Source organism: Temnothorax nylanderi, unplaced genomic scaffold (genome assembly GCF_030848795.1).
Source record: "Temnothorax nylanderi isolate EJ_2023f unplaced genomic scaffold, tnyl_v1.0 TNYL_tig0944_pilon, whole genome shotgun sequence".
Lineage (NCBI taxonomy): Eukaryota > Metazoa > Arthropoda > Insecta > Hymenoptera > Formicidae > Temnothorax > Temnothorax nylanderi.
In genome coordinates, this window is record NW_027250006.1 from 1 (window position 1) to 14,003 (window position 14,003).

The 14,003-nt window shown below is 46.5% G+C and overlaps 1 protein-coding gene across 1 annotated transcript; it reads right to left on the bottom strand.

The window, feature by feature from the left end:
* Nucleotides 1-2,466: 2,466 nt before the first annotated feature.
* On the bottom strand, nt 2,467-7,080 carry LOC139786050 (uncharacterized). The gene is made up of 4 exons (XM_071725211.1): nt 6,974-7,080; nt 6,307-6,743; nt 5,149-6,133; nt 2,467-5,056 (listed from the first exon to the last, which is right to left on the bottom strand). The coding sequence occupies exons 1-4, from the start codon at nt 7,078-7,080 to the stop codon at nt 2,467-2,469; spliced, it is 4,119 nt and encodes a 1,372-aa protein (XP_071581312.1).
* Between the last annotated feature and the right edge of the window lie 6,923 nt (nt 7,081-14,003).

The window sequence follows — 14,003 nt, forward strand, 5'->3', positions numbered from 1 at the left end:
CACGGAGAGGACAAACGAACGTACAGGAGTATACTTTTCGTTCCCACGCTCACAAACGCGGTCGCAGCGCTGCCATGCCTGTCAAGGTAACAGGGGACACAATTACACGAAAATAATAGCGCCGCTCGTACACCCGTCTAGCAAAGTTGAACCCACGAAGGGTCCGGACTACCGTCGGACATGCGACTGACCAACAACGCGATCGATTACGTTCACTGGGACGATCCCAACGAGCTGGTCGATCGACTTCGACTGCTAGACGCCTCTCGTCGGGCCGGCAACGACGCTCACGACAACGAAATCCTGTCGATAATCGAGGAACTTCGCGAGCCGGTTTCGTCATAAATTGATCGGTCGCGTCGATCGCGACGGCAGTACGATCGCGCGCCTCCGTCAGCGCGATGTCCGTGAACAAATTCGGCAGTCTCTGACAAATCGGGGCAACGGTGACGGAATCAACGGTGCGTCCACGTTAGATTACGCTCGTCGATCGAATCCCTGCGTAATTACACGCGCAACACGCGCTCTTTATGAGCGAGATTCCTACGACGCGAAGGAGCGCAAGATACGAAGAGTAGCCGCGCCGGAAATCGACACCGACGCGACGAACATGAGTTACGTCGAGCGCGCGATCGAACGATCGAAGAAAGCGCCACCGAAGAAATTGAAAGGCAGGATAGCGGCGGGTGGAGAACAACGTGAAAAGAAATTTGAGAAATGAGATTTGCGGTGAGAACGCAACGCTCCTCATTCGTTTAAACTATTATGAAGCGAATCAGCGCGTGATACGGCACGTAGCCGCGCCAGAAATCGACACCGACGCGGCGAACAAGACCTACGTAGATGGCGCGATCGAGCGGAGCCGTCAGCGTCGTAATCGAAGAGATCAAGAAGACAGCGCGATCGAAGAATTGAGAAGTGGAATCGCGGCGTTGAAGAACGACGCGCTCCGTTTGAATGAGAATTCCTACGACGCGGGGAAACGCAAGATACGAGGAGTAGACGCGCCGGAGATCGGCACCGACGCGACGAACAGAAGCTACGTAGAGGGCGCGATTGGGCAGCTCAAGAGCGTCGTGATCGAAGAAATCAAGAATAACAACGCGCTCGAGGAATTGAGAGGTGGAATCGCGACTCTGAAGAACGACGCGCTCCGTTTGAATCAGGGCTCTTACGAGGCGAGGGAACGCAAGATACGAGGAGTAGCCGCGCCGGAGATAGGCACCGACGCGACGAACAGGAGCTTCGTCGAAGGAGCGATCGCGGAGCACAAAAAGACAGCTTGAGAGAAGCGAAAAAAGAATTTAAAGACCATTTCGAAACTGTGAAAAATACCCTGGATAAGCACGAGGTTGAAATCATCGCAATTAAGACTGTTTTAAAAATTCTTAAGGAGAATGAGCGTGGAAAAACGTAGACTCGTGGAAGAATTGCACGCGCCGGCGCGAAAAAACTTTCCTCGCCGCCGCGTCGTGGTGCGCGGTTACGACGACCTGTGGCAGGCTGACGTGGTCGAGATGCGTCCGTATTCGCGCGAAAACGCGGGTCACAATTACATTCTGACGGTCATCGATGTGTTGAGCAAGTACGCCTGGGCGATCCCGCTCAAGACTAAGAGCGGAAAGGAGGTCGCGACGGCTCTCCGAAAGATCTTTCGCGAGGACGCGCGATACCCTAGGAATCTGCAAACGGACAAAGGAAAGGAATTCTACAACGCCGACGCGCGCAAAATCTTCGACGCCCACAAGGTGAATCACTACTCCACGTATTCGGTGATGAAAGCGTCGGTGGTGGAGAGATTCAATCGCACGTTGAAAAACGACATGTGGAAGCTCTTCACGCTCCAGGGATCGTACAGATGGATAGACTCGCTGCCGCGCCTCTTGTCGAATTACAATCGTCGCAGACACAGAACGATCGGAATGCGTCCGACGGATGTGACGCCCACCGTTGCTGAAAAATTGCTGCGCACGGTGTACAGTCGCGCGAAGATCGCCGCGCCGGCGAGATTTCGAGTCGACGATCCGGTGCGCGTGAGCAAATTCAAAACGATTTTCGAAAAGGGTTACACTCCCAATTGGACCACCGAGATCTTTCGCATAGCTAAAGTACAAAGGACCAATCCCGTTACGCACCTGTTGAAAGACATTCGCGGAGAAGCGATAGCCGGAGGATTCTACGAACACGAGTTGCTACGCGTCTCCGATCCCGACGTCTATCTCGTGGAAAAAGTCCTGCGTAAGCGGGGCAATCGAGTGTACGTGAAGTGGCTAGGAATGGACAGTTCGCACAATTCGTGGATAGATAAGGCATCTGTATTGTAACAAAAAAATAGTTAGACATTCGTAGACACACGCAACGTGTACTTTATTAATAAAAGTTTACACATTCATCGGTTTGTTTCTTACGTGCTATTGACTTTACGATAAAACAATTTTTAGGAAGCCTATGATATTGTTTCTTTTTTTACAACGGTATTCCGTAATGTCCCCACGGAAGCGTTTCCTCACTGTTCAACGTCACGTATCGCTTGTCGTCGTGCGGACTGAGAGCTAGTTTTTGCTCCGACACGGTGTAAACTTCGTGCAACGTCGAGCGTATGCACGACTGGCGCGTCTTCAGCTCGCGCGCGTTTCGCAGGCACGCCACGTAATCCTCGAACGTGATCCTCTTCGCGACTACGTTTCTTTTAACGCCCTTTATTCTCTTGGTGTCGTCGCGTCCGAGTACCTTGTAAGTGTACATCTTCGCTCTGAGGCCCACGAACTCCGTCATGATCGCGCCATTGTTCTCGTCCTTCATCAAACCGGGCACCTTCTTGTTGACGCGCGGCATACCGTGCGCGTTATTCTCCGCGTAATCGCTCGTGTCGAATCTGTCTATGTCGCGTCTCATACGATCGTACGCGTCTTCGCACTCCAACGAATAGATCAGACTATCGGTATCCGTGTAAACAATTCGACACCGGTCGCGATAGAGCGGCACCATGTAGTCGTAGTGAAACTCGTAGAGACGCGTCTTGGATATCTCGAGAATACACATACCCACGTAGACCGGCTTGTTGAATTTTACCTCGAGCCTTCGCAGCTCGATCGCGACTAGATTCTCCGAGAAGACGCTTCTACTGTGAAAGTTCGGCTTAGCGATCATCGCCTCCGCGCCATATCTCCCGTCCCATCGCGTCACCAGACGCACGTCCACGTGATCGCGCACGTTCTCCATCGTCTTGCCGAAGACGGCATTGTTCATCAGTTTGTACATATTCCGTTCGAACTCGTTGCTCGCGCGCGTCCTAAGCGTAGTGTTCAGCTCGATGTAGCCGCGAAGCCACGGTGACTGGGTGAATCGCAGAACGCGACGAACGCGCGTCAAACGCAAACCGAGTCGCAGACATTGCTGCAGGTTTTGATAGTGCGTCACATAGCGCGATTTGTCGTAGAGAGTAGCGAGCAGTTTCTCCTGCCGCTTACCAGGCGGTTTATCGCGCGTCGGGCACAGCGGCAGGTCCGCGTGGACGTCGTGCAGGTTCGGCGGATACTCGAGATCCACCTCCAAAATGTAACCGATATCGCTGTCCGCCGGCACGGTCGTCACGTCGAAATTCTCAGGGTCGTCGAGCCACTGGAAATTCGCGTACGGTAGCGATTCGCTCATAGCCCAACCGTACAGATTGTTCACGTCGTAATACATGAGATACGTAGTGGGCTGGGACGAGTCGTACGTCGGTACGTGCCTGTTGTTAGCTCGCGCGTACCTGAGCGAACATTGACTGAGGCCGCCGCGTATTCCGCGTTCCACGAACAGCACCATGTCGATGTCGGTGAGTAGCTCGAAACGCACGCCGGTGTATCTCAGCATGGCGTCCCACGTGTACCCCGGCAACGTATAATAATGCGCGGGATCCAGCCCGTAACTCGCCACACACGTGTCTCGAAAATTTTCAAAGATATCCGCCAGAAGAAGCACGTCGGTCTTGAGATACAGATCGCTGTACTCGCCGAGATCTCGCACGCGAAAACGTCGCCAGACCCTCGTCGCGTGCTCGTAGTCGCTCTCGCTCGCGGTCTCGTCGGTCAGGGAGCTGTAAAAGACCTCGCGCGGTGGAAGTTCGGTCTCCCGCAGTTTGTCCACGCTGTCGACGTACTCGTACGGAAACACTCCCTTGCGAGTGAGCAGATCGAGATCCTCCGTGCTCAAATCCGCGTACTCCGAACGTGTTATTCTCAGCTTGTCCTTGTCCAGATAGGAAGCCAGAGTTTCGATACTCGCGGCTAAAAATTTGTACGAGTCCACGAATCGAAGCTTCACGTACCGATCCCATCTCCCGTCCGTCTGCGTCTCCTTAACGGTCTTCGCGAACGATATGTAGCTTTCCTTCGTAAGCGGTAGGAGCTCGACTCCACCCTCGAAATCGTTCGCGATTTTCTCGACGATAAAGTGCGCGTCGTAACCCGACAGATTGTGGAAGAACACGGGAATCACGTACACATTTCTGTAATTCAGATTGCAACGAGAATGCGCCGGACCTCTGTAGCGTCCGGTTAGATGACAGTGATCTCGCACGCGCTTGTCCTCCGGTTGGAACGCTTTTCCACACACGTGACAATGCGTCGCGAGCCAAAACTCGCGTTTCTCGTTCTCCGTAAGTTCTACCATCGATATATTGGTGGAGAATTTAGTCTTAACGCGATGTGCGAGAACGCGAAGCTCGTTCACGAACCATGAAACGCAATCCTCGCCGCGACGATATTTGTACGTAGATACGGTATCGTCGTAGGTGCAGCACAGATAGTAGCCCAGGCTGAACGGTACGTGACGTTGATAAGCGTATCTTTCCGTTCTCGCGGCCTCTTCGACATTCTCCCTCTCCCGTTGTTCGAGAAGACACTCCAGATCCGCGTACACCACGAAGGGAAGTCGCTCCTTTCTGTCGTAATTGTCGAACGACAGCCACTTATCGTCCTCGTTCGGAAGAACGATGGCGCAGTCGTTCATTCGGCCGCAGTCGACGCTGTGAGCGGCCAACTTTTCGCGCGTATAGAAATAGTGTAGACATCTGCGAAATAATGTGTGTAATTACTATGTGTTTAGTATATATAAAAAATAATACCTCGTCGTTTCCTTATTCCTCAGGTTTTTTTTACTTACCGATCGCAAACGTGCTTCACACACCGTTTCGCGGTCAATTGTGAATTCACCAATCGCGACAGATTCTTTATCCAGGCGAAATGGCCCCTGTTGACGCCGCGTAGCGTATCGCGCAGATACAAAAGATTTACGTGTCTATGCCTCTTATCGTCGGTCAACCGCAGAGGCACGATCGCGTTGTCATCGGCGCCCCGTCCGAACTTAGCTTTTTTTTCAATTCCTTCCCGAGTTGTAAATACATTGATCGATACGTCGTTCTGACGTTCGAACTTTCCGATCTTTTTCAGATCTATGGGAAGATTGATCCCATCGAGATTCAGCACCGTCGCGTAATCGGGATACGAGCCGCATCGGTCCGCGTTCCGCTCGACGGGATACAGAGCAGCGACCACCGCACGCGCGAAACACGTGTCGTTCTTCGACCGCACGTTGACCACCGCTTGTTTAAGTTTTATACCTCGCGGTATCTCCATCCAACATCCCACGCGCATGGGATTGCACTTGTTAACGTTCACCGTTAAGTTCAGTATTCGCGACAACGCCCATCCGCTGTCGCGTTCCTGAAATTCGTCCAACGCCGCTAGAATCGCGTCGCGCACGTGCCTGTCGTACCACTCGCCCAGATCGGACCCTAGGAGGAGCTGTTCGTTCCGCGTAGAGATACTCTTCACATCGGTCTTAACATCCGCTACGAATTCTCCATTGAATATGACATTGACCTTCAGACACGAGTATCTGGTCAAATTATCCTGCACTTTTTCGAGCACGGTGCCCTTCGCATCCTCGAGAAATCGCGCTGGTTCGATATACGTAGAATTCGTCACAGCGCCGGTGAGTACGCGACTTCGGAACGCCGCATCGATCTCGACCCACGAAAATCCTCTGCTAACGCCGCTGCTGCTACCACCGCCCCCACCGTCCAAACCGGCACCTACGACGCGTTCGAATCGTCGGCGCAGATCCTCCCTCGAACCTTCCAATCGCGCTATTCGAGCCACCAGAGCGTTCACGGCTCCCGTGTTTCCTCGCCCCCCAGATTGTCTGACTCGACAACTCTCCCGCAAGAGCCGGAGACACTCGTCGCATCGTCGTCCCCACGCGCGGTACCCGTCCGCGTCGCGGACATCCGCGGCGAGCAACTCGTCGCACTCTTCCCACATCCCATCCAGAAGGGTCTTCCACCCTCGGGAACACTGAATTTCACTCGTTCGAAAAGACGACGAGACTTGTAGGTCTGAATCCTACGTATCTTCTCTCCTCCGTCCACCGTCTGATAGTAAAGATAATACTCGAGCGGTAGGCAACGCATATAATCCTTCGCCCTAACGGAGTTTGCCATTGCCGTCTCTATCCACGCTCGCTCGCGCGCAGTTCGCGCCCCGGTCTCCCTTCGCAGATGATGAGTCGCCAGATTCCATCGCGCGTCCTCCTTCACCACCGACGCGCATACGTTTGACGGCAACGACGCGTCGACTCTCGCCGATTCGTCGTCCGAATCGGTCGAGAACTTGGGCATGGGCTCGTAACAGCGCAGTTCGCCGTCCGATTCCTCGGACGAGTAATAACGGCGATCGTTCATTCGCGAGTACGCATCGCTAATGTTACCAAAAGTTCCAATACGCAAAATCAATATGAAAGAAAACGCCGTCGCTTATAGAAAATGCTCCAAAACGCATTCCACGCGTCCCAATCAATATAAGTGCGATTACCGTCGCGTATAGTTGTTCTTTCTTTAATTATTTCATTATAGAGATACATACGGTGCGATCGGCGATCGGCGATTCCGATTTCGCGACGGATCAGATATCTCGTTACGTCGACGCACTGCGGATCCCCACCCCTCCTGAGCGGTTCGCTAACTTTCACGATCGGTTTCCCGTATCTTTTCGACCAGATCCAATCTTTGCAAAGGTCTACGTACTCGTCACTCATACCTCATTTTTAAAAAAACAACTGTACCGCGCTGTCGCGCGCCTGTTCAATTTATACTCGTTCCTTATCTCAAACGGAGGATGTACCTACGGGATACACTCTTTCCTGGAAAACGACAACCGCTCGCCGCATCCTTCGAAAAGAATAAAAAGGAGGAAATGACGAGAGCGACCTCGAACGATTTCGAACGCGCGTTGAAAAATAATCGCGAAACGTGCGAATCGGGTGAACGAAGAGAGTAGACGCTCTTTCCCGGAAAAACGACAACCGCTCGCCGCATCCTCCGAAAAAAAATAGAAGGAGGAAATGACGAGAGCGACCTCGAACGAGTTTGGACGCGCGCTGAAAATAATCATGAAACGTACGATCGGGTGAACAGTAGAGAATCATTTGCGCGCGAACGACCGCGCGGGAGGACGCGCGATTTCCGCGCGCGGTCGGTAATACTTCTAACCCTCTGGCCGGTCGCGGGGGGTGAGGGGCGCGGGGGAATCGGGCGAGGGGGAGCGCGCCTGACCAATCACCGTCTTACCTTTCCGTTATAGAAAAGTAGTACGGAAAGGCCGGGTCGGTGATTGGTCAGGCGCGCCCCCCCTCGCCCGATTCCCCCGCGCCCCTCACCCCCCGCGGCCGGCCGAGCTCGGAGTACCTGTTACATAGCTACTGTTATATTTTGTAAAATGTCTAAAAATTCTGATAAAAAATGTTCTATCATCTTCGTCATAATTTCCAGAAGAAACATTTGTCATATATTGGGAAACACAAATAAGTTTTATATTATTTGTAAATTGTAAACAATTTGGACATTCGTTTTTAGTTCTACTACACTAAATAGATTTTCTAAGCCATGGTGGAACTTCCACATGTTCTAAGCAATCTTGAGTAAATCTGGACCCAAGAACAAACTGAAAATTCCTTTCATTTAATAAGTATTCCGACACTTCAAGAAATGATGTAGTATATAGATACCCATAGAGCACAAATGTTTTAAAATATTTTTTAAATATTTTTTAAAAAGATTAAAATAATTCACAAAAATATTTTTGAAATGTTTCTATGTCCGCCAGATCATGTCAGAAAAATATTGTCAAAAATATTTTTATAAGATTGCAAATAATATATTTAATAATATTTGTAAAATCTTTTAGAAATATTACTCCAAAAAATAAAATATGTTTAACCCAATAAGTAATAATTGTGTTTCATGTTGAAAGATTTTTTTAATATCTGTAAGTATAGGTACATCTTTTTTTATATATATTGAAAAATATACATATCTATCTTGTGAATGTCATGATTTTGCTTCGCCAGAGACCTGCTTATATTAGCCCTCAACTGAAATTTACTTACGAGTTAGTCCTTACCATTATGCGCCGCCTAGCAGCGTCGTTCCAAACTAGCACGGAAAGATGCGCTATCATGCATCTTTAATTAAGAATATTTCATAATATTTCAAAAATATTTGAAAAAAGATTTTAGAACCAATAATAGATTAAAATATTTTAAATATTTTGGAACAAGATTATAAAACAATAAATATGTTGATTTAAATTAATATTTCAAAAATATATTTCAAATATTTAAGAAATATTTCTTGGGTGATAAAGAAGAACATTTTATAAATATTTTAAAAGATTCTCAAAATATTCTTAAAAATGTTATCACAAAAGGTTTTTAACTTTTTTAAAATATTCCTAAAACCATTTTAAAATATTTCTTGCAATATTTTATAGAAATATTCAAAAATATTTTTTGAAAACATTTTGTGCTGTATGGGTATCACAACGGATGTTTGAAACGGTTTCCATTGATTCTTTGTACCGACGTTTACTGAGGAAAAAAACTGTATGATATCTTTCAGATGTATTATTGCATTTTCGTAACATTCCATATTCTTTTTTCCTAATCCAAACACTGGATGACGTGCAGTCATTATTCTGAACCAACGAACAATAAAGTCTACAAACCGTAGTAGTGTAATATTCCTCTTTAGAATGCATTTCGGCCAACAATTTTAAACCAGAGCTTGTTTCATCATTTAAAACACTAGTAGCACTACTGACTCGCATTTTTAAGAAATGTTTTTTTGTATCTAAATGTTCTGGTGTAAATTTTGGAGCGAGTTGAAATTCTAAATTTTCTTAGGCAGAAAGTAATTCTTTGAAATGTGAGGCTTTAACAGTATAACTTGGCAAATTGTACTTTTCAACAAAAATATCAGGAATTTCCAAAACTTCATTTGTAAAAAGACCACTTTTAATATTTTTAAAGGCATGTGGAGTATCGCCAAAAAACCATAATTTTCTATTTTTATCGCAAGGATGTATACATGAATTACTCACAGTGGAGTATCTATTCACTGAAATATTAAATGAATTCCACATACTTTGATTCGACGCGCCCATATCGGATGTTACAGAATGGACTCGTAAACCTATCTCTTCGCACTTTTTAATAATTTCTATGATAATTGGTTTATATGTTCTTCCGCATGTTTTCTTATTTGTAAAATAGTATGCGACTATCTGCTTCCATCGGCTTGCTAAACCTGCTATTAAAAAAACTAATGCTTGATCAACTTCGCCACTATGATCAGGTAAACTTACTTGACCTCTAGCATTTCCTTTGTAGAGTTATCATATATATTTCCAGGCGTAATACTCATCTCATCTAATACTAGCATACAGTCTTTGTCTATTTCTTCAAATCGTGAAACTTTAATGCGTAAAAAATCAAAAATTTCATCTATTAAACCGCTTCTAAATTTTAAATTTTCCAGTTTGTTGGTTAACGTTCGAAGAGAAGGTAATGGATATCCCTGCTTTAACAGTTCTGTTGTGTGGCGTTTCATATAAACGCGCCACTGCGCTGCATGCCAGCCTCGGACATGCATTTGCGAGGAGCTTCTGATTGGCTCATGCGAATAGGTCTTACGAAAGGAGACCACGTGACTGCGCGGGCGCTTGCGTGCGCCCACCTTCATGCCAGGAGGGCACTCCTGGTTCAGCCTTGTACGAGTTAGCACGCGGTCATACTTGAGAGAATAAACACTTTTATTATACTGTACCCAGTGTGTATTACTACTACGCCCACGCGGCACAGTGTCCTACCCCAAGGACACAACAAACTGGCGACGAGGATCAAGATTTCCGCGCCGAGGAGGGCGGTTAAGTATCGTGCAATTAAAAAAAAAAGCACGTTGCGTGTAAGGGGCCGCCATTACGCCACAACACAACAAGTAGTGACCGTGTTTCAACTGCAAGTAAGCAGATTTCTTTTGCATAACTTTCGGGTTCTTGCCACACAGTCAGTGGCGAGATTACTCAATTCCGAATGGCCAATACCGCCAGCAATATCGAGGCCTTCAATCCTCAAAACGGTCCATGGACCGAATGGCGGGAAAGACTGGAAGCGGCGATACAGATATACAATGTATCGGCCGAAAAACAAACGGCATATCTATTGCATCATTTGGGCGCCAGTGCTTACAGCGTCCTTAAAAACGAAGTCATGCCTCAGAAACCCAGCGAGATGACTTACAAAGACCTAACGGAAACGTTAGAAAAATTCTACGAGCCGAAACCTCTCGAAATCGCTGAGAATTTCAAACTCGCGAGCCGGAAACAGCAAGAGGGCGAGTCCATTTTGGAATACGCTACAGCATTGAAGAAGCTATCGACGAACTGCAAACTGGGTGAGCATACAGAAAAGACGCTCAGGAACTACTTCGTGTTCGGGCTTAGAAATAAACGAACACTCAATCGTCTACTGGAGACAACGGACCTCACGCTGGAGAAGGCGATACAAGTTGCCACGACAATAGAATTGTCGGAGAAGGGGACACAACAATTACAAGGCGAGGGGGAAACTACCTTGGCCATCAGCACGAGGAAGACATCGGCATCTACAGATAAGTTTAAAAAGCGCGGGAACGCGAATGCGAAAAATAGTGTTGCGAAAAATGGCGCGCGCGGGAAATCGGTTACGTGTTATCGTTGCGGTGGCAGCCATTATGCGTCAGCATGCACGCTCGATAGAAGTATAAAGTGTCTTTCGTGTGGAAAGGCGGGACATTTAAAAAAAGTGTGCAAATCGTCTCGTGAAAACAATACTAAGAATATTGAGGTGCTCGCGATCGAACAATCGCGTTTCAGAAAAAAATTCTTTGCCACATTAAACGTTAATAATAAAGACGTGCGCTTCGAGGTCGATAGTGGATCGGCCGTCACTTTAATGTCGTTAACCGACGCGAAAAGGTTATTCAAAGGCGAACGCGTATTTACAACCGATTTGAACCTCATGTCCTACACACGCACGCCTATTCCATTACGCGGTTACATAGAAGTTCGAGTCAAGAACGGTAATCGTATTCGAAAATTACATTTATATATTGTAGAAATAGAAAAAGAACCACTATTAGGTCGCGAGTGGATATCACAACTTAATCAAATCGAGGAGTTGAAAAATATTACGGACCGACTCCAGTCGATTAAACAAGTTACCGTAAATGACAAAACGCAACTACAAACGCTGTTAAACGAATTTAATAGCATTACAAGTCCGTCCATTGCGAAAATTACAGATATACAAGCGAGATTAAATGTTAAGCGAAATACAAATCCGGTATTCCATAAGCCGCGGCCCGTGCCTTTTCGTTTACGCAACCAGATTGAAGAAGAGCTAGAGACACTTACACAAAACGGGATTCTCGAGAAAGTGGACTTCTCCGAATGGGCCACGCCCATCGTTCCCGTTATTAAAAAGAATGGAGCGATTCGCGTTTGCGGGGACTACAGTGTCACGCTTAACCCCAATTTAAATATAGATTCGCACCCTTTACCAACACCAGACGAGCTTCTCACGCAGATGGCGGGGGGAAAAGTCTTTTCCAAAATCGACCTTTTACAGGCCTACTTGCAACTCGAGATTAGACAGCAGGATCGCGAACTGCTTACTTTGAATACACATAAGGGTCTTTACAGACCAACGCGTTTGATGTACGGAGTCGCGTCCGCTCCAGCCATATGGCAACGCATCATTGAAAATATCCTTAAAGATATCCCGGGAGTCGTCGTATTTTTAGACGATATTAGAGTCTCAGGCAAAGACGTACAAGACCATTTAAGTAAATTACGCCAGGTTTTTACGCGATTACAGAAATACAACATACGAATTAATGTAAAGAAAAGCGAATTTCTTACGGATCAAATCCAGTATTGCGGCTACGTAATAGACAAAAATGGTATCAATAAAGCTCCGGATAAAATAGATGCAATTTACAACATGCCCCAACCTACAAATCTAACCGAACTTAGAAGCTTCTTGGGCATGATACGTTACTACGATAGGTTCGTTCCAAATCTAAGTGCCATTTTGCAACCGCTGAACAATCTTTTACAAAAGAACGTTAAATTCTATTGGTCGGAAAACTGTGAGAAAAGTTTCCAGGCAGCAAAACGAGCATTTACAAGCCCGAAATGCTTAGCTCATTTTGATCCCAGACTGCCTATAACCTTAGCCACTGACGCGAGTCCTTACGGAATAGGAGCAGTGCTCTCTCATATTTATCCAGACGGTTCGGAAAGAGCCATTCAATACGCGTCTCAAACGCTTTCGAAAACACAACGTTCATATTCTCAAATCGATAAAGAAGCGTTGGCAATAATCTTCGGTGTTAGGAAGTTCCATCAGTACATACAGGGTACAGAATTTACTCTTATCACGGACCATCGTCCGCTCACACAGATCTTTTCGCCGACAAAAGGTTTGCCAATTTACACTGCTATGCGTATGCAGCACTACGCGTTAATATTACAAGGATTTCGTTATAAGATTAAATATAGGAAATCGGAATTACACTCAAATGCAGACTGCTTATCGAGACTTCCGATACCGCGAAATACAGACGAAATAGAATGTGAAGCTGTGGACGAGTTCCGAGAAGCTACTTTCGATACGCTGCCTATTACAGCGGCACAAGTTGCTGCAGCTACAAGAGAGGATAAAGAATTATCTAACTTGCTAAAATCCTTAATAACAGGCTCTAATTCTAACGCGAATTCTAAAAGCAATAAATATTACACGGTTCCTTACGAGGAATTTTCCTTATTGCACGGAGTTATTTTTCGAGGGCACAGAGTTGTCATTCCGGTCGGGTTACAGAAAAAAATACTTCACGAGTTACATCTAGGTCATTTTGGCACAGTCAGAATGAAGCATCTCGCGAGAGGGTACGTCTGGTGGAACAAGATTGACAATGACATAGAGAAATTAACGCAGAATTGTCATGAATGTAATTCGCACAGGAACAATCCACCTAAAGTTTCAAATCACGTGTGGGAACCAGCTCAATTACCCTTTGAAAGGGTACACGTCGATTTTGCAGGTCCATTTTTAGGACACAATTTTTTCATTCTGGTTGATTCATACACAAAATGGCCGGAAATTCATATTGTCAAGGACATTACAGCGAAAACTACCATTAATGTATGCAGACAAATATTTTACACGTACGGGTTACCGAAATACATTGTATCTGATAACGGCACTGCGTTTACGTCGAAAGAATTTAGAAACTTTTTAGATTCACACGGTATTATTTCAAAATACACCGCACCGCATCATCCTGCGACAAATGGACAAGCCGAGCGCTATGTCCAGATTCTTAAAAATTCTTTGAAAAAGATGCAATCTACACATGCGAATGCGTATATCAATTTACAAAAATTACTCTTTCAGTACCGGAATACTCCTCACACAGCAACGGGAATAGCCCCAGCAGAGTTATTATTTTCAAGGAAAATACGTACTAAATTTGATTTGCTACGTCCGTCAAGTACAAAACGCACGATTCAGTATGAACGTCCTTTTAAATTCACGGTGGGAAAGAGAGTCAGTTGTCGCAATTAAGCGTCGTCTACAAT

Excerpts from the sequence above, each read along its gene's own strand:
- LOC139786050 (XM_071725211.1), bottom strand. The coding sequence starts at position 7,080 with ATGAGTGACGAGTACGTAGACCTTTGCAAAGATTGGATCTGGTCGAAA. Across the intron at positions 6,744-6,973 it reads AGGAGGGGTGGGGATCCGCA|CGATGCGTACTCGCGAATGA; the intron begins GTGCGTCGACGT and ends TGGTAACATTAG. Across the intron at positions 6,134-6,306 it reads AAGACCCTTCTGGATGGGAT|CGCGATTGGAAGGTTCGAGG; the intron begins GTGGGAAGAGTG and ends TGGCTCGAATAG.